This window comes from Megalops cyprinoides, chromosome 4, assembly GCF_013368585.1.
Source record: "Megalops cyprinoides isolate fMegCyp1 chromosome 4, fMegCyp1.pri, whole genome shotgun sequence".
Lineage (NCBI taxonomy): Eukaryota > Metazoa > Chordata > Actinopteri > Elopiformes > Megalopidae > Megalops > Megalops cyprinoides.
In genome coordinates this window covers 30,906,647-30,931,069 of record NC_050586.1, presented here as the reverse complement: position 1 = coordinate 30,931,069, position 24,423 = coordinate 30,906,647, and the positions used below count along the sequence as shown (strand labels likewise).

General features: G+C 40.0%; 1 protein-coding gene across 3 annotated transcripts in view; it reads left to right on the top strand.

Annotated features, from left to right (window-relative positions):
• LOC118776608 (EGF-like repeat and discoidin I-like domain-containing protein 3) overlaps positions 1-24,423 on the top strand; it is a 134,645-nt gene that overhangs the window by 70,500 nt on the left and 39,722 nt on the right. For all 3 annotated transcript variants that reach the window (XM_036527056.1, XM_036527055.1, XM_036527053.1), the window contains 2 exons: positions 6,236-6,349; positions 20,900-21,081. In XM_036527056.1, coding sequence (XP_036382949.1) covers positions 6,236-6,349; positions 20,900-21,081 — 296 coding nt within the window. The remainder of the gene's footprint in view (positions 1-6,235; positions 6,350-20,899; positions 21,082-24,423) is intronic.

Below are 24,423 nucleotides of genomic sequence, written 5' to 3'. Positions count from 1 at the left end.
ACAGCGCTTGAGGGTCAAATGAATGTGGCGGTTTTGTAGCATCAACTAGTGTCCTTCACAGTTGTATAAAGAAAACAGATTGAGCAACATGTTTCACTCTTACCACACTTGGACCTAAATCTCTACCCAGTCTGAGCTATTACACGTCTTGTTTCACTTTTCCCTCAAAGTTGTAGCTCCACTCCCACATCCACTGTAGCTGTTTCGCTTGCAGGCATGTTTTTCACAGATGAACAATCTCCTGCTTGTTCTCATCAAGGAGTTTTCTTTCTAACTAACAGTGCATTTATTTAATTTTAAGCAAAGCAGAACTGACTGTCACACGCCTCCTGCCCCATGTGCTGCTAGTGCCATGTCAATGCTGTACAGCTTTTTGACTTGATCTTAATGGAGTAGCAGTAGTGTCATGTTTCACTACAAAGACAACTCATATTGCATCAACTCACATTAAAAAAGTTGACATGCTCCTGATGCAATGCTTTAATTACTTACCTCTGCATTAAATCAGCATTTGTGTTCAACTTGTGACATTAAAAACTGAAGTGTTCCTTTTAACTTCATTAAAGAGCCATTTTAATTGATTTGCTGATTGCTGACCTTGTTAAGTTGTGTTTAAGAATGAAAAATGAAAAACAGTTGCACTTAATTGCGAGTCAGTGTGGATTCAAAAGTTGATTGAGTCCAGGGATTATCTGATGAGAGAGCAGAGCTGCATTTCAAATTAGGAGTATGTTAAATCAACACATCCAGTTCCATTTCATCCTAGGCTATTTTTGATATTCGACAACACATCAGAGTTTACACACGGTCCATGATGACAAAACAGCAGTTAACATCAAGATACCCCCATGCTTGTTGGTTGCATAGTGCTCTTTCACTAAATTATTATGTGTGATCACTGAGACTGGCAGCAGGTAGAACCAGGGTGTCATATTGTCGTCTTGCAATGACAGAAGCAGCACTGGCTTATAAATTAAACAACCAGGTTGACAGTGCACAGTAGTGACATTTTAACATTTGTTTAATGATGATTGCCATTTGTTCAGTTGAGTAATATATGTGTAAGTAAATATATGTGTCAGGTTAATAGTTTTTAACAAGCCTATTTGTGCTCTGCAATTTCAATTCATTAACAAACACTCTCTCTTGATTGTTGCATGCGAGATGGCTGCCCCCACATCTCTGCGCAAACAATGTGTCAGTCATCAAGAGTCATTTTTTTCTGTCTGTGTTTTGTAATATCAGTTAATTCAGGGCTTCCTGAAAAAAAGGTAAAGATATTGACTGTTGAATTGGCACTGCAGCTGTTCAGCTGCGTCAGAGATGGATACATATGGAAAGCCCTAAGCTCAGGTGCAATTCAACCTGTTCTCACGTCTGAAAAAGTGCACACTGGAAGTGCAAATTATTTATCACGTGTGGAAGCACATTTGTATATTGAGCAATGCTTGTGGACCAGAGCAGCACACTGGAGACCTTTTCTGAGATTAGTGTTGACAGAAAATGACAGTGTGTATAGCTGATGTGTCACTTCGTCAGCAGTGCAAAGGCAGGATTTGAGCAGGAGGGAACTGAGGCTGGCAGCTCACCTGGACGCAGTCAGCTGGGGAACTTGAGCAGAGTTCTGGAAACCAGGGAGAGCTCAGGGTGGCTGTAAACGCCATCAGGTATGCTTTAACTAAGGAGACCCTCCAGCCCTCCTTCAGCTGCATGCCAAGGAGCCTTATAGCTTCATCTAAAGGGAGTCTACAAGAGGTAAAATGAATGGTTTTGTTGTATGTATGGTGTTATGTATGGTGTCACAAGCTAGTCTTCCACTTACAAACAGTGGATCTTTCAGGCGAGTAATTCTTTCTGACTGCTATCTTAGTTGAGCTGTTACCTGCTCAAAACCCCAGCCAACCCCATCCACCTGGGTATCTGTGGATTAAAATGCTGCTGACAGTTTTTGTACCTGTTTTTTTTTCCACAACTTGAACCTCATCCAAAACTCAGGACTGACCCTAGCTTTAGCGCTGAGTGTCTCCTGCAGGGAGAGGGCAGAGCGTGAAATGAAGGCTTTTGATGAAGGTGAGATAGCGAGGAAACTGGATGGGGCTGTTTCCATGCTCTGGCACATCCAGCCACAGAGGAAATGCATCCTGGGAGATAGGAGCCATTGTGTCGGGGCCCGTTGCTTTCATCATCCTCCAAAATCTTTGCGCTGAGCCCACCTGGCTGCACCTGCTTACCTTTCTGGGCATAGACCTCCAACCATAATGCCTGGTCATTGCCAGAGATTGACTGAGGAAACCGCAAACCACCTATCCTCCACACCAGTTGAGTGTGGCAAACTGCAGGGACCCCACAGGCACAAAATCAAACAGGAGGAATCATTAGACCAGTGAGTTCTGAAAAACTGTAGGTAGACACCAATAGGAGACAGAGAGTGAGGAGAAACCAATGGCACAGAGCCTGGTATCAGCTTCTCTGAACACATCTGTCCATGAATAAAGTAGTGATAAATATGTCTGTCTTCAGTTAATTCTCTGTTCCATGTTAAGACCAATGTTTAGTATTTATTTTATTGCAGTCTCTGTCATTTGAGGGGCACCAAGAATCAGATCCGCCTTGTTGTTTGTTCATTTTTTTTCTTTTTTCAGTGTGGCGTAGGTTAGAAAAAAAATTTGTGGTTTACTCATTCAGTACAGCACCTTGACCTGTATCCATGTTAATCTTAATGATTCAAAGGGAGCCATTATGCGTATGTTAAATGTGATGGGATTTTTTCTTAATTCATTTCAGGCTATTCTTAGACGTATGGTTTCACCCAAGACGATGGACCCTTGGGTGAGGTATTTAAGCCACAGATAATGGTACTCCAGAGAAAGCCATTTTGTGTGTGTGGGCAGCGGGGTCACAGCACCATGTCTATGCTTGCTCTGTTGCTGAGAAGGGGAGTGCTATAAAAACAGGCTAACAGTCTAGTGTTTGCTCCCATTCTTTTCTCTCAACTTTTTTTTTGCTTTTCTTTGTTTGCTACCACTGTCTAGTTTTGACTGCTCCTCTCCCGAGAAGGAGCTAGAAATAAACTTTCTTTTGGGGGAGTTAACAATATTCCCCTGCCTGTTTCTGTCACTGGTTTGTATCGTCTTCTGCAAGGCCTGCACAATTCATACTTAGATGATTCTGTAAATGTTTTAGCTGCAGCAAGGCACCTTCTCTGTATGAATCACATATCAAGCTTCTATATGTAAAGAGAGGAGTATTACCAATAAAAAAGTAAAAATTGATAAAAAGTGGGTCAGATTCCCCAAGTGAATGCACAATGGTAGACTCATAGCTACATTAGACAGAGGCCATGTTTCTCATGGGGAGAAGGAAAGAATTTCCGTTATGAATAATGGAAGAGAGGGCTAGAAACAGACATATCTAAATGTGAACAAAGACCAAGGGATTCCGAAAGAAAGGTTTTGTCTGGGCCCCTTTGACTTGGGCAAACAGCTGGAGGTGGTTGTAATCTCAGGGCTATAACGGTTGCCATTGCCAACAGACAAGATATTTTGTCAGAAGCAGACAAAAAAAATCAAGAGATGGTATCTAGGGATGAAATTGTAAGATGCTAGCCTAGGATAATAACCAACGTGTTTGCATTGTGAGAAAAAGCAAGCAGTGCTACTGTCTGTGCGCTTTGAGAACGTACCAACACAACTCTGCATCACTTTGCACAAATTTGCTGCTGAGGCCCCAGAGATCCATTATGTTTCACAAACACTACATCAAAAGGTTACCTATTAAACATTCCTCTGTATTTCCCTCACGCATGTGTAAGTGTGCTAACTACGTGTGTATTCACACATTGCTATTTTCCCACGAGTGGCTCTGACATACCTTACAACACCATTAAAAGTCACCTAGAGAAAACGAGAGAATCGCTGCATATGGTGCAATAAAATAGAGGGAAGATTCTTGGTTGGACATTTGTAAATCAGCTTTGTCAGGCCTGTCAGATGGACTTGGAGTGTGTGGCTGGCTCTACCATTAAGCACTGTCCTTGGGTTTCATTTTCAAATGGAAATAAATGGGAAGTCTGTCTCCCCAATGAAGGATAGTTTTTTTTTTTTTTTGGGGGGGTGTGGGGGGGGGGGTCTTGTTCTGGAGCCAGGAGAAGGAGCTTAACCTTGTTAAGCTGGTGAGGTATTTATTTCCCCACTGTTAAATCTCCTGTTTGCATCATTCTGTTCTGCTTCGTGGTAGCTTTTCAGAATCCACCCACCCCCATTCATGCAAACATGTAAGAGATGATTCCCAGGGAGAGGAGTCCCTTCACATTTAGCATCATTGGAAGTGGAATGTGCTTTTCAACATTGTATTAACATGATACTCACCCGTGCCATGTTGCCAAAAAGGCAACGGGCAGATGTCTTTGTCTTAACCTCCATCAAATGTGAAGCCATGCGGATTTTGACTCTGATGGGTGATCCAGCTGCCCATTTCTGCAGGGTCGTAGGTTTGAGGGGTGTCTGCTAATCAGGCTCATGTGCAAAGGCTTCCTGCTGTCTCTGTTCAGTGAAATGAGATGATTGTGGTTTAGTTCTTCCTATCATTAGTACAAGCAATGGGACACGCTGTCACATATTGTCTGTTTTTGAACCCATATATTCGATACACTTTTTTGTACTTTTTTAGCTTTGTTAATGTTTAATCTTTTATACAATTATAGACTATGTATACACTCATTCATGTATGTATGTATGTATGTATGTATGCATCTACTTATGTACTGATCATTATACCATTCATTATAGCTCAGCTGTAGATGGAGATACTCCAGCCCATCTTTCATTTTGTTTCCTTCCACCTGCCATCCAGCAGGGAGCCATCAGTCCTGCATGCAGCATTAGAGGGAATGCCAGATTTGCCTGGTGGATGAGAAAATTAATCATTCATCAATTTGTATTAAGAAGTTATAGGTGTTATTTTCGCACCCTCTGTTTCCAGGAATCTTTGGGGAGTCTTGTCCTTTCTGTCAATGCAGAGTTAAATATTTATGAAGTCAACACAATGGTGTGTGTAGTATTATTATTTTTTTTTTCTCTGTACAGAGGAATGTTGCAGCGATTTCTGAAAAGATTCCAAGCCCTCCTTTTTAACAAGCTGATATTAAATAACCCCTGCAAACGTGTCCAAATGTATTTATCCACAATGTTGCTCGATCCAGTTGGAATTATTTTCCATCCTCTTAAAGCAGAGCCTTGCTGTTTGAAGCAGTCGAGTCAGGATCAGTGGGTTCGTTGTGTAAGTGTTTCCACACCACTTTGGACAGTTGGTTTCACAAGCTGGCCTGATTATAGAAGGCCATTCTCTACACAGCAGGCTTTGGCAGTGAAACACTGGATTTTGCCATTGGCTGATTTCAGCCAGTAAAAACCTGAGATCCAGCCAGGTGAGAGTGTTACACAGTATGACACCTGCTAAGCGTAAAATGTACACTGATGTGAAACCTGTGTATGCATTACCAGTGGCATTTAAAGGGCATCTACACATTTCTGCTAAAATCAAAACCCAGGGAAAAAGTGTGGTGGCATATATGTCTTCACTTGGTGAACTGTTTAGGTGTCTAATCAAAAACTGTACCTGGGTTTTAATAATTATGCATATATGTATGTGGATTTTAATACTTCATGCTCTAATATGTGTTCATTAATTTAGGAAAACCCACTGATATTTGTGTGTAAAATAAATTCATATTAAGGGCCAGTTGTGATATATTCCAGATGCACATTAAAGCTGTGCTTGGGATTTATCAATACCCAATGTCATCCCCTTTGTTCTGTTCTACCCCGTGGGCCTTACGGAGATTTCCTCATTTGTTCTCCTTCAGCTGTTTCATTCAGCAATGACGTTTGCAGATTTCATCACTCTGTATTTTGACAGCTTCAAATGATCTTTATCTGTTGCACTGGTTTTGCGCAGCATGCGTCCGTTTGCTTAGTTTTGGATTTGGGGGTTTGCGTTAATTGTTCATCCCAAGTAATTATTTGGCTTATTAGTAACATGAATACCACTTGCTGTCTTCTTTTTTTTTTTTTTTCAAATGCATCTGGAGAGGTGGCATCCAATTACAGTACTAACAAAGCCCGTTTGAATCAACAATGCCTCTGAATGCATTTTAACGAGGGGTATGTCGTGCTAATTGCCTACACGCACGCGTCAGTTAACTGAATGCGCCTTTTTGTTTTCTTGGCTCTTGCAGATGTTAACGAGTGTGAAAGAGACCCTTGTAAAAATGGAGGGATATGTACAGACCTGGTTGCCAACTACTCCTGCGAGTGCCCCGGGGAGTACATGGGTCGAAACTGTCAGTACAGTAAGTATGCTTCTTCTCTACTTATCTCTGCCTCCTCTGTGCACCTCTGATGATGTTTGAAGCTCACGGCCAGCAATGGAAATCCATCCTTTCTTCCCGAAGGCTGTTTGAGAAGGGGACCTCCCCTCCTCTCTCTGTATGTGTCAGTCCGTTTGTTTAAGCTTCAGTCTATCCATGTCCGTACCTGTCTGTCGTATGGATTTCCCGGAGGACGCAGGATGCCTCACTGAATATGCTGGGATTCATTGGCGCAAAAGTAGGCTGGTGCCTTGTTTTGCGCCGGCTGTGTAGCCACGCCCTCTTTGGAGCTCTTTCCCTCTCGGATGTCTGTGCTGATGGAGACACTCTCGAACTGAATTGCTCTGCCAGCTGCTGCCCTGCCGTTCTTCCAGGCTTGGTTGCGACCGCTTCACGCAGTGCTGAAGTTAATCGCATCGTACACCGCACTGCTGGTTCATTTACTCTTTAGTGACCATCAAGAGGCTGATACTGAATGAAGCTTTCATGTTCAGACATCGTTAATTCTCCTCCTGATTCAGAAAATGCAGCACTGACATGCATGACAAATTAAGACTTTATTTACACTAAGGACTTTTGAAATGTTGCCTTTCAATTGCAAGGGCTGCACAAAAATGATTGTGTGTGTTTCAGAAACACTTCCCTTTCATACTGTTTGCCAGAATCTTAGAAGGCAAACTTAATTAACAAGCATAATTGTTTGGCATCAATTATTCATTTTACACAAATGAAAATAAATAGGAAACAAAGCTCCACATCACTGACACAGTTTCCACACCTAGTGTGTGCCACAGTGTTGATAATGAAATTCGGCATACACCTCTGTCTGCCAGTACAAAGCAACTTTAAATAATGACACAAGGGACAGCTGAAAAGCTTTCGGAGTACATGCCTGCTGGAGCTGGATTTCTTGAATATGTGTCATAATGCATTTCAACTCACTTTAAACCGAGTGTGTCCATACTGCGAACCCCTGGAAACACAGAGCCCTGATATCCCTGAACAGCGATCATAACCTAGATTTGAACCATTTGCATTTCAGCGTGAATTGAATCCAGGGCTGTTTGATGAAGAGGTCCAAACGCACAGTGCTGACTAGATGGAGTCGCTCAATTATAGGCTGTACCTATTCTACCTATCAAGCCATTTTAATTTTCAAGATTCATACTCCTTTTAATATAATATTTACAATAGGACCACAGTAACGCTTAATTTAGCTTATGAAAGCACAAGCAGGTGCTGTACATTGATTTTTAGGGTGCTTATGACATAACAGACAACACGCTAACTCAAAATATATTTTTCCACAGGAGCTATTTTTGTACATTTTGACCCAATTTATACCTTGCTTTAAAATAAGAGCAATCTCATCACAGCTAGTGCATTTCAGTGGCTTGATGCATTTACACTTGACTGACAAACGACCACAATGCACAATGTCTATCTCCAGGAGATAGTTTTGCATATCCAATCCAGATTATTATATTAATGTGTGTCTCGTGCATTCTCATCCCCCCAGATAACAAGTTGTAAATAGGGTCTATTCACCAAGAATGTTACTTCACAGTTTTATAAGTCATCAGCAGACAGATATTGTGACATCATTCTCTATGCATTGTGACATACATTTGCTCCTTCAGCCTTCTGCACTGTGCTTGATGGTATCCTCTGAGGTTTCGCACAGTACTAAACTGTGCTGTCATGGAGTAAGCTCTCCTGACGAGATAATTTACACAGCATTGCTATTGTAGTGCAACACTAAATGTACTGCTGAACCTGAGAAATTTGAAACCTAGGCATTTTGTCATTGATCTTGTGACCTTATCACTAATGCATCATACATTCACATTTGTTTCTCGTGCTTTTTTTATTTCATGACACTTAATCAATTTTGCAAATGGACTCAAAATCTCGCTAAGTGGCCAGTCCGTGCAGGCAAGTGGGCTGTTAGTTTGCTGGAACGAAATGGAGCTCCATAATATGTTGCCCCAAATGCATAAAGGACACGCTGGAGTATTTTGCTAAGCAAACGCTAAAGCACATTGAGGTCACGGATCGTCACAATCCCACAGCTTTGCTCAACTCCATTATTTTCAGTTGCAAAAATTACTGTAACCCCTAAGCGTCTGTTATATTACAGCTCTCATCGCAAAATGTGAGAGAACTCTCATGCCACCCTTTTTAATGCCTGTCTATCCTTCACTCAGAAACGTGGGTATGTCTTTAGTCTTCGGGATCAAAGGACGGACTTTTATGCTAGCACTGCCTGGAACACACTGAGAGTTAGGTCTAGCCTAATATTATTTTAAACACTTGATATGCTCTGAGAACCCTTTTCATTGCTCTAGTTTGATGTATTCTTGCCATGAATAACACCGCAGACATTCGATGTGCATGGCTTGCACAACACATTGCAGGTCTGTATTATCCAGATGCTGCTGCACGTCAAAGGATTCATGTTGATTGTTATTGCCATATTTTTAGGTGCAAAAACAGGACTTTAGTGCCCAAGACCTTGAAGGACAGCAGCAACCAACCTTGGTAACGGCATATAAATGACGAGAAAAACAGAGGTTAGCAGGTCTGGTGAGAGACATAAAAACAGGAAGTACTGTAAAACAGGAGGGAATGCACGGTCTGCGGAACAGCTTTATTTCCTGTTAAGAAACATCTGCGGTGAACTTGTGGGATCTTTTATCCGTCGGTTTCAAGGTCGGTCCAGCGCACTGAGAGACATTGAGAATATTATCTGCATCTGGTTGTCCATGCGTTGAATGTGATGGGTTTGTAAATATGCAAACTAAATGGCATTCAAACCCTTGGCCTTTGGTGAAATGGCTCGACGTACATTTGTGCATCTTATTCATCGCTAAGGTGCACTTTCAGTCATTGGGATGAATGTGGTTGCGGCCAACTGGGCCTGATTCACACATTGGAATGTGAAAGAAGGTGCATGGGGTTACAGTGGTAATGCATTCCTACATTGATACCTGAATACATCCAGAGTTTTTTCTATGGCAGCCTTCGCACTTAGCGTGGGCTGACAACCCATCTGCTATTGAGGCAGGAACACAAAGCAGAATGAAAATGGAATGAAAAAAATGAACATTATTTTGGAAAATCCTTTGCTTGACAAGTGAGCAGTGAGAACAAGCTTTGCTGGACACAGTCTGATCTAGTCCAATGATCTTTCACAGTAATTGCATTTTAATAGGAATAGATGTAAAGCTACGCATTCTGGAACAAATGTTCAATAAAAGAGGAGGCTGTCAGAAATAGCATAGCCAGATATTTTAACAAGGGAAAACATCATGCATGGACTGAAATAAGTAATGGATGAGCAAAATGTTGATGTGAAATTATTCACACTTTAAAGATTTTACTTTTGTTTTTTCCCTCTGGCTTTGGCCTGTCTGAGGAAGACAAACGCTATTATTATTTTTGTTATTATCATTTATTATTATTATTATTATTATTATTATTATTATTATCAGTAGTAGTATTAGAAGCAGTATTTCATAACTATCATGTAGCTTCTGGTCAACCTGTATTAAGGATCATAACACAAAATGTTATTTCCCCCCTATGGTTTTAGCAGAAAAAAACACAATTCCATTCACATGCACATTGGATGGGGTTATGTATTCTCCCACTACACAATCCAATACCAGGCCTTTTGCTTTGTCCATTTATGAGATCACTAACCCTATGTTTTTCCTGACCCAAATTGAGTGTACATTTCACACTCTATACAATTCTGTCAGGCAATTTTCCTCAGCAATAAAAATTGTACTATGTATTAAAAAGTAGTTTTGGTCATCTTATTGAATTTTCGCCTGTATCTTTTCAGTCATGATTGTAAAAATGAATAAATAAATAAAGCAATAAAGTGACTCGATGATGCCTCGGCATCTTATCACAAACCGTAAAGGATATTGGTTTTCTTTTTACTTACTTTAGATAACTTCAACAATATATATAAAAGATGATGGAGAAATAATGTTCCACACTCATCCTTCTCTCGGTATTGTGTGCTCTGTTATAAATTCTTCATGGATCAAGGACATATTATTCATTTAATGTTTCAAGACAAGCCTGATCGGTATCTCACCCCAAAAAATATCTAATATATTGGAATTGGTATCAGAGACAAGGGGAAAAATGAAGAATCACAATTCTAATGCATTTAAGGGATGTAAAGACTCCAATATCATTTCTGTTTCATCTGTTTGCAATTTAATATAGGCTCAAATAACAAAGACTAAGGGCAGATTTCTGAGGGCCCGTAGAGACTTTTGAATGACAGTTTCCTCAGGCATTTAAGGGACACATTCCCAAAGTAGCTGGACATTTATTAAAAGATAATTCAGATAGATTAGATGAGAACTGGACCTGAATTATGGAAAGGCAGTTCCATAAACAGCTTAAATACATGGGGAACCCTGCCCCTTGTGGCTATTAATGAAAGTGCAACTCCCCCTTTTCCTTCAACAATTGATTCCCCGTTTGTGGCTGTTACCCTTTACTGTAAGTGTGTCAATGGATAGTCTGACACTTCAGGAAATCATTGGTTAACTTGCTGAACCATGTGGCAACGCAGAGCTTCTTTCGAATGCAGTTTTGGGGTATTGTCAGAAAGGCATGGTGAGGAGGGTTGTTTGAATAATTAATTAAACTCCTGACACACTGCAACCCTTACCACAAATGAATTGTATCACTTTTTGACACCTGCTGTCTCAAGGAAATTTAAATAACATTAGCATAAGCATATTATCCATGCACATGATTACACGTAGATGCATATTGTATAGACTTTGTGTGTTTAATTTTTGACAGAATTTACTCAGTAGATTTGCATTGCTGAAATACAGTGTAATAAAGTTAACCATCAAACTAAAATAAGATTGTCAGTGTGCATTTGAGCATAGGATTTGAAGTTCTGTTCTAGGTTATTGCACATATACGTACCTGTATTCCATATTCACATAATTAACGAAGATGTCATCAGCAAACATGATGCCTCGTGTTATATAAGTGATTTACGTAAAACAGCTTTTCGAAAAATGCTAAATAACTCCTACAGTACACCATGAGTTGTCAGATATTCAGTCAGCACTGTTTTGGGTTGTGCATATCATAGAGTGACTGCGCTGAGACCAACTAAACAGAATATTAAAACCCAACAAATCCAAAAATCAAGAGAAACACGTGTTTGATAAATCTGTTACTCAGACATGTACATGCATTAACATAATTATTGAGGTAAAAAAAAACAAAATCTGCAGTGCCAAGTATGCAATAAAGTAATGAATCCCATCACCACAGAAAAACACTGGCAGACTTGGAACTGGTAAACAGTATTTCATTCAGTGCAGAACGATCAGGAGACATGAGGTATGCAGGACAGATAGTGTGATAAACACAGGCTAATACTGAGAGAGGAGAGTGCTGAGCTCTGTGTAAAGGCAAGTTGAAAAACACCGGGCAGACCATACAACTAGAACACCAGAATCATGCAGGTAGTGTCATGTATGTATGTGTGTGTGTGTGTGTGTCAGGAGAAACGAGAGGAAGCTGAGTCTTATGTTCTTTTCCCTCGACTTTGGATAGAAGAGGCCAGTCTTGGCCATTCTCCCTTCTCTCTAAGGGAAGCTCCTTGTTGAGTCTGAAAACACACACTCTGTAGGACCTCTTTCATGCTCGGTTCGTGGAATCGAGTTTGAGCTCATTATAAACTCTCTGGGCAGTGCATCAGGGGCAAACTGTCTCTAGGAAGATCCTCAGGCTAATAGCTTCCCACCGGCTGTAGCCCTCAGAAACTTTGACCCCACCCCCCCCAGCTCTGTGGCTCCAGGGATGGCGTCAAAAATATTGCAGTGTACAAATCAGTTTGGCATTCACTAAGAGAGACAAAGGCACCTTGTCCTGTGATTGCAGGGTAGTTAACAGTAGAGTTGTCTAAAATTCAAGAGCTAAGAGTAGCAGCTACTTACAGCACATACACAGTAGAAAGCTTCTAACCATCAGCTCCCGAATAGACCTGTTCTTTTTTCCCCCTTTCTCTCCTTTCTTAGCTCTCAGCTCAACCTGTACAAATGCATTTGGCTCAGTTTGTTCATTAGTATTTGTGAGGAAGTTTTAATTTTCTGTATGGTTCTACTTCATGCTCTGTGGGTGTATGTGGTTGTGCACATACAACTGCTTGTTCTTCTGTGTTGCGGCTGTCTGAAAGTGAGAATGTCATATTCTTATACACCATATGCAATAATTTATTTGAAAATGTCATTAAAAGAGCACAACATGTCAATAAATCAAATGTAAGTGTATGGGCATTAAATAATGTAAGGATGAATCTTTCATTCAGACAGCAGTCATATACATTATGTTATTATTTTTTTATCTAAGCATTTATTTGTTTGGCAGGGATAGAATGCATTACAGAATTCAAGTAGCCAATTGAACACATGATGAACACATGCAATACAAAAGGAAAGACTGTGGAGAGTTTTATGATTAAGTATCCCCTTTTGGAATATACATATATTGTGAAAATTAAAATTGCCTAGCTCCCCATGCTTATGTGTCACTACAATGACATGCGTGATCATGAATATACTATCTATGAAAGTAAAACTGGGAACCAATTCATGTGGTAGACATTAGGTCGTGAAATGAACATTGCTTTATGTATTTAGGCTTCCTAAGTCAAAGTTATTTTGAAATACTGAGCAATTTGTTCATATTAGCATTGCTCACAATGTGTTAAAATGTCTCTTAGGGAAATTGCAGCTACAGCACCACATATTTTAGAAAGTGTTGAAATGCTATAGGAGGGTATAAAACATTCTGTGATAAAATATGGCTGCTCCTCAGTCAGTGTGCAGATATTAACTACACCACAAAAAAACACAATAAAAATGATAAGGCAGATTGTTTTGACATTAGGAAACCTTTGAGGCTCAAACACACACTGAAAAGCTTTAGAAAACCCAGACATGAGTGAGGTGTCATAAGTTTATCTTGTGATATGTCTGCCTTTGATTGTCTTGAAACTACCTTTTGATTGAGGGATTAAAACGATATTCAAAAAGAAGAGTATCAGATGCAGTTCATACTCGATCGCAGCAAGAGTATAAAAAAAATCTAACATGCACAGTAGAAAGTCTGCCTCTGGTAAACATTAGCATTCATTGTATTGAACCAGAAAGGCAACTGCAATAAAAATGCAAATACTTTTAAAGAATTGAGATTATATAGTAACTCAATGTCATATAAGAAATTCAAGCCAAATGCCTGAAAGCCAAAGCTTCAATAAAAGCACTCCTATAAAGGCTTGGTTAAAATACCAAAGAAAAACATCCTCATTTGGTTTTGTTTTGATTTTGTATTAATAATGCCAAAAGGAGCATTTATGTCCTCGACCTTTAAGGCACTTTTATTGAGTGGAATAGAAAACATGATGAGGTATGATTTAGAGGTTTACTGTGCTGTAGATTTTAAAACAAATTCGCAGGACCTTTGGCAGCCAATACAACTCCCACTTGCCACAAAGGCATATTCCTTCCACTCAGTTCAATGATTCCAAAACCCTAGTGCATCACAGGTACAAATAAGAGGGGGTATACCTGACTATGAATTAACAAGCATAAGGATGAAACTTAGTATACTGTACCATGTAGTCTTTGGTGTCAATGGCTATGAAGAATGTCATGAGGCATCCTTATGACATGTAATATAAGGTTATTAATGCTGTTGTTTAGTCTTACACAGGTACTGCTCAATAAGAAATCCACACATAACACATTTTGTCACACTAGTCACACTACACTAGTTTCTCCTGGGTAACTGACACAGGTTAGACAGATATTTATTTTTAAAATAAACAAATAAATATGATATGATGTGTCCCTTTGACAGATGTGTAGAGTATCCCTTTTCTGTGTTACAGTCTCACTCTCTCTCACTACAAATGTCTGGCTCAGGCCTTGGGGAAGAGGGGAAATTGCTGGTCAAGGCCCCTGGCACCAGTCACTGACTAGAGACAAAGGTGAAAAGATGAAGCCAGAGATTATGTCTTTTCTGTACATGTAAAAGTACATTACATTATATAAAAAAGCAAAAGACATAAGACCATATTACCTCCACTGCTCAGAGGTCCAGGTTTTGTAATCATTACACCTGGATATGTGTTGTTGTGCATTAGCCTTGGATACAAGCAGTTTCATAAATAAATATTTTCATATATAAATATTTTTCACCATAAATATCTGCTTTTTGAAGCTCACAACGTATAGTATATGTTGAGACTGGGTCACAGAGGTATAACAGTCGTTTTGGCAAACGTTTTTTAGCAACTATCCTTTTAAATTCCTGTCTATCCTTGTCGAGTAGCTATGGCTTGTGACCATTGTTCCCCTTTCCTGATGCATGTTTTCCTTCTTTGGCATATGCTGTCATGATTTTCACCACTGATCCCCTTGACACATTGAATAACTGCCTTTTCTATGACTGATGCAACTTCATTTTGGTCTCAAATGTTGCTTTGATGTTTGCCTTAGAAACTCATATATTAAAGTGTTGATTTCAAAACATCTTTTGCAGCAGAAAATTAGTATTGACAATAATGTGAAACACATATCTATACTCCTTTACAGACTCTTTAATAATTGTGATTTAGTTACTTAAGCGTGTGAGTCATCTTCCAGTTGGTGTTTCCATTATTTTGGATTTTTTTAATGTTTTTAAGAGGGCAACAGATTTTACTTTGATTTCAGACTGAAGTTTAGATTCTTGCTCTTCATCTGTGGCCGATACATTTTAGAAAGTCTTACATCTGCCTCTCCCCATGCTTTATGCAACACGAGATAGTTGGCCAATAAAATCAACTAAAGATGTTGAGCAACAGTCCAAATTATTCAGTAATCACTTAAATTTAATCCTTAACATTGTTGACAAAGCATGTTTCAGTTATACCTGGGACCGAGAGGACTGGTCTCTGTTTTATGCCGTCTGGATTAAATAATGCAAAAGAGCTTGATAAAATCACTGCTGCGAACAGTCTTGAAATAACCCCTGGGTTTGAACTGCTGTGGCCTTCAATCCACCCATGTAGTAACTTCCTACTGGACTTTAAAAACAAGAAGCCTCTCTCTGCTTCCTTAAACTGAGGGAGGTCTCCAGGGATGGCTTTTGCCTCCAGGTGCAATAGAAACTTAAGAGATCCGCCTCTCCACTTCATTCTCTGGGTTTGCCCTTGGCATCGACCCCTCTGAGACTCCTCGCAGAGGTTTGGCAGGAGACAGACTGCTTCTTCTCTTCCCTCTGAGTCGCTGGCACTGTTAGCAATGGTGTATTCCCAGTTGCCTCCCTCTGGAGCTCAGCACAGCATTGATGCTCTTATTTTGTTCTTTGCCTACGCGTTTGCTCTTTTGTTTCCATATACTCAGGATCATTCTCACTGCTCTGTCACTGTGTTGGTAGAATTTTGGACAAGAGGTACACCCTGAGAGCCCCAGCAGCAGCACATGTAAATCACATTGCAGTGAGTTTGGGCGTGGCCTACAGGTTAGCGGAGCAGGAAGGTGTTACGCTGAAGACTTGTATAAATGTAATATTGCAGCCCAGCCAAGGGAGTGGTAGAGTAGTCATGGCCAGGCCATTTTAAAGTGGGTGGCAGGTAACATGAGCAAGAGTTTGGCAGGGAATCTACAGGCCACGTTTCCAGGGACTCCTTACCTGCTTTCCCAGTGTGAGATCTGGAGCCAGTCAGAACCAGAACCACCAGAGAAAATCTGGCGTTAGTTCAGTCTGTGTTCCCACTGCCTTACCTTTCACGGCACCGCTCAGTGGAGATTGAGAGGCTTCTCATTTATTCAACAAAATGGCTGACATTCTAATGGTTATAAAAAGCATATATGTGAAATGTGATTTTTGGAGAAAAGGTTACTCTTAGGTTGCGAACACTGTGACATATCTGTCTGATCTGTCCTGAGATCAGAAGCTGAAAAGTGTATCCATAGCTGCCTAGAAACCTAAAACAGCCAGAAAAGAACAACAGTAGAAACAGCAATAAAGTTTGCCACAGCCACAATCACCTGTGGTAGACAACAGTAAAAAAGTAAAAAATTAATCCATTGGAGTCCAAATTCAGTAAAAAATTAATCCATTGGAGTCCAAATTCCAATGTTTTAGCTGTCTGCTTGTCCCTAAAGGTAGATGAGATGGGCACCTACTCTATTCTCTGCTCTGAAAAAGGATGTCAGTTATGCAAGCTAATTTTTTCATTGGTTGCATGTTGCAATGCAATTTGGTTACAAAATTGTGGACTCTGACCGACACCCTAATTCCAAGCATCTGGTGGGTGCTTTGTGACAAGGATGTATCAGCACCACCCTACATCAGATGGTTCTCCTTTAACAGTAAATTACAGGAAGAAAGCACCAAGGACCAGATCGCCATTTGTTGCCATGTGGCTCTGGTTCTGACACTGTAAAAGCCCCACTTGTATTCTGTATTGTTTAGGACCCAGCCACAGGGTTACAGCTGATGCAACTTATTCTTATTGTCTTGGTCTGGCATACAAAACCACAAGGTGTTGCATTAACACAATTGTTTAGCTTTTAAAAATTACTGGAAACAGTTATTTATTTGTATGACTGGTTGCCTTAAGATACAAGTTACTCAGTACAGCTGAATACAGAAAAGCTTAGAGAACTCAAATGTTGTAATGATCTCAGTACATTATGTGTCACTGCTGCTTTTTAAAAGCCTTAATTAACAGGACTACCTGACATAGCAAGTGAGGATTTTGAGCTGCTTCCCCAATTGCGGACCATATATCTTCCCAGGTATGCATAATCATAGAATTAACCAAAGTACTGAAGAAGTAGGCGTGTGTCAAAGTTCAGAAAAAGAAGCAAGTACATTTGACACTTTAAATTAGGCCCTCTTCACTCCTTTCCAGCATGTTTTCCAGGCCAATTTAAACCACAAACAGTCTGAACAGGTACAAGAAGTTAAATTGCTTATATCAAGACAATGATTAGCAGAATCAGGTGAGCGAATCTCTGGTCAGTGTGAAAGCCTGCAGACACTGTGGCCCCACAGGGTCAGGGTTGAGTAGCCCTAGCAATTTATTTTGTTAATGGTATATTATTTTTTCTTAATTCTTAATCAGCCATCATGTTATTGTGAGAAAATGTGAGAGTGTGGGGGATAAAAAGTGTCAAATGGTTTCAAGCTGTTTAAACTTTGAAGTGCCACATAGGTCACGCTGCATCATTAAATATGAGTCCCTGCTAGTGTTTCCCTGAAGTGTGTGTGTTTTTTTTTTTTTTTCTGAAAAAAAAAAAAATCAAATCACACTGACTTATTCACAGGAACTCTCAGTATTTTTCAGGGTTTTTTTTTTTTTTTTTTTTTTAATTGGATATTGATTGTGCGAAGACAAAAGCTGGTTTCATTGCATCGTTGGTATAACTGAATACTGCAATAGACATTTTATGTCCCTTTCTCCTTTGCTGTTCGTTCGGTCCCGTTTCTGGGCAAGCTATACCTTCTGAAGGACTAAGATGTTTTTCAGTGCGTTAACATCAGTCATGAGTTGAGGGGAGGCTGATTTGGTTTTGCAGTGTTTACAGGCAGAGCTTCTTGTTCATGGAAACCTCACTCTGCATAGCTTTGAAAACATGTCAGAGATTTCAGATACCCCCAAACTGCATTACAGACCCTTGAGTGCTCAACTACTGGCACTTCTCAGGATTGGGCAACTATTGACATCAAAAGTCGCAGCAACGCACAGCAATGAAAAGAGAGGAAAGTGCAGAGCTTGTGAAAGGTGCAATGCTAGACTCCCTTTTGGCCCAAGAGGAAGACATGGCAATGGACCAGAAATACAGGCAAAATGACACAAGTTACTGTATATGTGGTTTCGTATTCAATGTGTGCTTTGCCAAACAGATGGTTTATACCAGCTGGAATGGAAGTCGCCTTGTTGTTATGGCATACAAAAAAACATAAAGTAATTTGATTTGAATTTGTAATAACGTCATGCAAACAGAAAACAAGTGCACACTTTACCTGTGCCATTTTAGAATCAAATAATTATATATACTGAATCACAAGATCCAGATTGGATTGATTATGAAGATTATGATTTAAAAAATTCTTAATTGTCCTTGTGCTACATTTCATTACCTACTTTCTTGAAGACGCATTTGCAATAAGGTCCAAGTGTTTAGAAATAAGAAATAGCTCTAAATTAATACTGTGCCACAATGCATCTCAAACAAATGAGGGTTACAAATAGTGATTTTGCACAAAAAAAGAAACACAGTATAATTAATGTCAAAACACTCACTCATGGATTCAGAAATGAAAGGCCGTGATCCTCTAGTGAGAGCAAAAATAACTAAATTATATTTAAGGGTGTTATTTTGTCTCCTGTTGTTGTGGGTCAATTATTTATGGGTTATTTTCTCAGCAAGACTGTTAGCACTGTTAACAGACTGAGTTTTCTCAGTGAGCTGAAGGACCTTCTCTGCCATGTGTACGTCGGATACTGTGGATTTGGTGTGATGGCATTAGGGGAGTGTAGTTTTTCACTGTAGAGTGTTCCATTCCCTGAAAAGGTGTTGTGTTTCACTCTCGTGAGTCTGGTTATTGACAGAATTTAAAACCTTCCCCGATACCGAAAGTGATCATGGGAAGGATTACCACGTGCATCGTGAATGTTGTACAAAGAAAACCTAAGTTCACAAAGCTGAAAATAGATTGAGATTGGCACACAGTGTTTGCTGGTTGTGCTGGTTCTTAAGTCATTACATGGGAATGGTGCAGCAGCTTTTTATTTCTGAAGTTCTATAACTGATAGTTACCACACAATTACACATACTTTAGACTAAGAACAGTGTTCTGTCATGTTCTCCTTGATTTTGATTTCAAAGCCACATATTGCATGCATGCATTAATTTTTGGCTGACACAGGGTAATACAGTGCATTCAACATTTTAATTTATCTACTAGTTTATATTTATCATGTTTATTATTAGATAATTAATTATTAGAAAGACTCTATAAACCCAAACTACACATTGTGCTTGATTACATTTTTCACAGGAACAAAATGAAAAGTAGAAATAATACCAGCATTGCAAAGATCAAGGACAACATTATGATATTCTAGTAAGATTTTAATTAACACAAATTCCTCCTAAATAGCAGCTTACCATGAGCTGTTGAGGCTTGTGTTAATCTGGGAGAGGTTGGTGTTTGTAGTAAGGTGACTGCACTCTGGTCTACTTGTGGCAATTTGTTGGTATGCAAACACTTACATTTTGATGCAAAATTCTGCCCTCAGGTTTTTTTTTCATTTCATCTACATTTTATCTATTTACTTACATTTTACTGCTGTTTTTGTTTCTTTCTTGTTTGTTTTTTTATTCTTCTTTTTCCCAAAATTTTAATGGTCTTTCAGAGAAAAGAATGTCTGGGATGAGACCCAGTTGTATGATTCCACTAAATGAAATTATGCCACTTAAAACTCAAATATTTAGCAAAAACAAAAGTTACACAGAGCCCATGAGAAGAACCTCCGTCTTTGAAGATTTTTGGCAGGAATTCAAGTCAACAGATGTGACTGCATAATGTCGTTATTGTGTTAGAAACGTTACCTTGCAATTTTGAGGAAGGGAGGGGGGGGGGGAAAAAGGTAGATTGATTAACGTTTTCATGATCCCAACACTTTTGGGAACGACCGATTACATTAGACACAGATTGGTGTCATGCCTTCCCAGTTTAATGCTGCTGCAGGGAGACTATTTAAGGGCCGCTGAGAGTGTTGACATTGGTGATGATGCTGTCCAAACAGAGTAGCAAGAGCTCCTTGAGAGAAAGCTTTAAAGCTTTTTTTGCCACTTCGGCTCCAAAGGAGAAGTCCATGCATCCTTTAGCAGGCGGAGGGGACACGGGCACCCAAAAGGGTGCTCTCATCGAGAATTATGACGACAGGGGATTTTGCCAAAGCGAACATATTTGGCATAGTAGTTTGATTTATAATAGTCATGACAAAAATCGGATAAATTTAAGTAAAAGTGAGGTATGCTTGGCCAAACTGAGGGACCCGGCTATATTCAGTGATAGCAGGAATTTGATCTTGAACAGAAGAAGGAACTCGATCCCAACGAGCGAAACGAAAGATTCAATGTCTTTGAGCGAAATGAAGGATTCCATCTCGATTTGTGAATACCTGCCCGGTGTATTCGAAGATAAGGCAAATGAATATTACGCCTCTGAGACAGAAACAATCTCAGACAGCGTTTCCGAGAGCGATATTGACAAAGTGGCCATCTTGGAAAGCATGACTGTGGACAAGGATATTTTGACCATCAAGTTCAAGGAATGCTGTCCTTTTGGTACTTATGTGAATTGTTTGCTCAGTTTAGGATAATTATCTTTACTGATGTGTGTTATGAAGATTTATAAAGATTCTGAGCTTGAGTTTACTCTTATATGTGTCTGCATTTTCCATTCTAGAATGCTCTGGACCACTTGGGATGGAAGGAGGCATCATCTCCAACCAGCAGATCACAGCATCTTCCACACACCGAGCGCTGTTTGGGTTGCAGAAGTGGTACCCATACTTTGCCCGACTCAACAAAAAAGGGCTGGTGAATGCTTGGACAGCAGCCGAGAATGACCGATGGCCCTGGATTCAGGTACCAGAGGAAGCCCACAGAATGAGCAGAGCAAAACTAGGGCGTTGGTTCTTAATCAGTCTGACTACTATTAATCATAATTTTAACTCCAGTGGCAGAATTGTGGTACAGTAAGTTGCAGAAATGTAGTACAGTAAGATTTAGGAAGTGTAAAAGCTTGACTCTTGATTAAACTCCTTACTCTTTACTTTCAATAAAAACCAAAGCACTTTGCAGTTGCATTCAGCTCAGAGCGAAAGCACAGGGACCCTCTGTAATCCAAGGATGAACCTTAAAATTTATGAATGAATGCACATTTAAGACCCAAGATTTGTAAGCCCGAAAGGCACTTTTACACCGCCCATATAAAACATCTGCAATAGATTGCTGGATCATTTATGCATGTGATTGGTAATTGTGCGGCATTCCAGTTAGACTGCACTGAGGAAGCTGAGGTACGACCATGAGTTCATTTAGAGCTGTAACTATGCGAGGGGCCTGAGCAACCCCTAGTCACGTTCCTCCCTAAATTATTATAGCATTAGTGGCTTACGTCTCAAACATAAGCACTTATTACTGCAAGCATTCTGAGCTTGTGAAATGCAGATTGGTATCATTAGCTCCAGTATGGCTTTCCCCTCTGTACTGTGTGATGCTTATTGCAAAGCACAATGACTTCTATTGCCATCCATTAGGAAATTTAGAGCTAAATGCTTGATAGGAGTCAGACTACCAATGATGTGCACACCCACCCAATTGGAATCTGTGATTTTTCTAAAAGGTAAAACTGGGGTGCTTAATATAGTCCTTAATGGAATGTACTCTTCTAGCAATTGACTGTTTTTCCTCTCAAAAACACAGTTCTCGCCTGTAGACAGAAATAGTTTTTTTGTTTTTTGTTTCCCCACATAAAATCCATTATTGTTTGTTGCAGCATGGTGCCTTAATAAGAAACTATAGAAATATTGCAATCAGTTATGTAAAGGGGCACCTCCAGGAGAAAATCATAGGTAACTGAAAATAAATTAGAAGTCAAATAAAAGACAGGAAGAGGGTTAGAAAGAGGACAAACATGGGGGCAAAATAAAAGTTTTCAAAACTCTCAACAATCTCAGGCATCACAGCATTGTATGTGACTGCGGTAGACTGTTGTGCATAAATTTTACCAGTGTACAATCCGAAAGGGGAAAGAGACAGCACAAAGTGGAAATAATGAAACTGCGAGCAGCTAAGTAAGAGAGAAAGCATAAGGCCAATTACCTCAAAGAAACACAGTTCTTTGTGAGATTTGAACCCTTGACAGTAAGGGGATCTGATATGTGTATTTTATTTGTTTATTTTAATAATGATATAAATGTCTCTACCATGCTCAGGGCTGTGAATTGTTTTAGTGCCAAAAGTGCCAAGAGTCAGATGCGAGGTTTGTGTGATATTGATGTCGGGCGGTGCTCCTGTTCTCTCTTAATCTGGTTCGGAGTTCTCTTTAAGATTTTCTCAGCATGAACATCTTGTTTTGTGTAATGACACGCACTCCTCTGTAACAGGACCTGGTACACAGATTAATGCTGGAATTGGGATTAACTCTGGTTTAGACAATGTTAAATTACATTTCGATGTCAAGTAATTATCCACTATCACCTCTGATTAAACAAATTGAGTTCATTACAGAATTTACAATAGATTTAAAATAAATAACAAATGAAGTGTGATTGAAAATGGCATGGAATGTAATTGAGCCACCTTTTAAAATATATGTTTTTTTTTTTTTTAATGATGTCCCTTCAACCAGATTTAGATTGTTTTAGATTGTGAAACTTTGGTTGGTTTCAGTATTTGGATACACAGTTATGTAAACAGTGCTATAAATAGGCGTGTAGAGATGCACTTGGAGTGAGAGAAAATTGGAGAGATTTTGAGTTAAAAACCCTTTGGAACAATGTGAGCACGGTAACTGTGGCAACACTTCCTTCAGTAGAGCGAGTTATCCTCCTGTCTGAGCGCAGCCATCAGCCCCTAGCACATGTGGAAACGCAGTGCTTGTGTGTGGTGCGCAGACGTGCTGTGGGGACAATCGGGGTGTGTGCTTCTAATGACACCACGTGGGACGAGCCGCTGTGTCCGCCAGTGCTCTCTTTGGAACAGTTCTGCGTAATTGGGACAAAAAAAGGTGGGGACTTTCCAAACGCCGGTGCGCTCCGGGGCTTTCTGCTTCAATAATGGGTAGGAGCCCAATGCCAGGACCAGGGAGAAAGGAAGGCAAAGCAAAGCTGCAGTTTAGAGCAGCTGCCGACAAAGCAGTGTCTGCCAGCCTGTGTGCTCGTCCGCCCGTCCTCATATCAGCCAATGAGAGAATAAACCGCAGCAAAACTCTCCAGTTTAAAATATGACGTCACATTGACTGCATTGTGTTTGAGTGTGTGTGTGGGTGTATATGTGTGTATGGATGAGTGAGAGCGTATTTGCATGGGTGTGTGTCTGTGCATGCATGTACATCTGTGTGCTTGTGCGTGTATGGGTTTTTGTGTGTGTGTGTGTGTGCGTGTGTGTGTTTGCCTATGGTATTGTGTGTGTTCATGCATGTCTACTCAGCAGGATAAGTATTCAACAGTACATGGCCCTAATTTGTGACAGTACGGGTAAAATCTCAATCACCTAGATACTAGCAGCATTAATTTAAATGTGTTGGAAAAATATCAATACTTGATTGTTTCAGTGTTCAAACTACCTGACCCTATGAAATCCTCAATTAACTGATTATTTGCTAAAAAACAGGTAAACCCTTGACATCTGTTGTAAGGCATTACTGATCACTGACAAACTGTTTGGAATTTCAGCAGGACACAGTTACTGGCATGAAGGCGGGGTATTACATCTCCAATGTCTTGTGTTGGCTCAGCAAACTTCATTTCCTAATGGATTGCAAATGCATTGCCATCTGCACCCAAACTTAGGTCCAAGCCTGAAAAAAGAACAGACAGTGACAACCAATTGCCTAACTACTCAGCAATCTGTTAATGGCTGCCACGAGCAGCTCTGTTCATTGTTTTCTCTTATGGAGGGCAAGTGCTGGGGTCTGTCTGCTGGGCTTTTTCACGATTGCTCAGAGAACCGCTAAGTATGTGGTTGCATGGTTACACTTTCCTTGATTAGGTGACAAACAGAGTTGTAACTAAGGCTCGCTGTGCCCTAGGTGAGCATGCAAAAACAGCACTACAAAAAAAATTAATTAATGTAATTTACCGTATTCAAGCTTCATTATTATTCATATTATTATTCAGAACAGCTATGCCCTTGGGCTCAAGTCCGTAACATGCAAACACCAGGGGAAACGAAGCTGAGAATTATGGCATATATAGGCTTGAG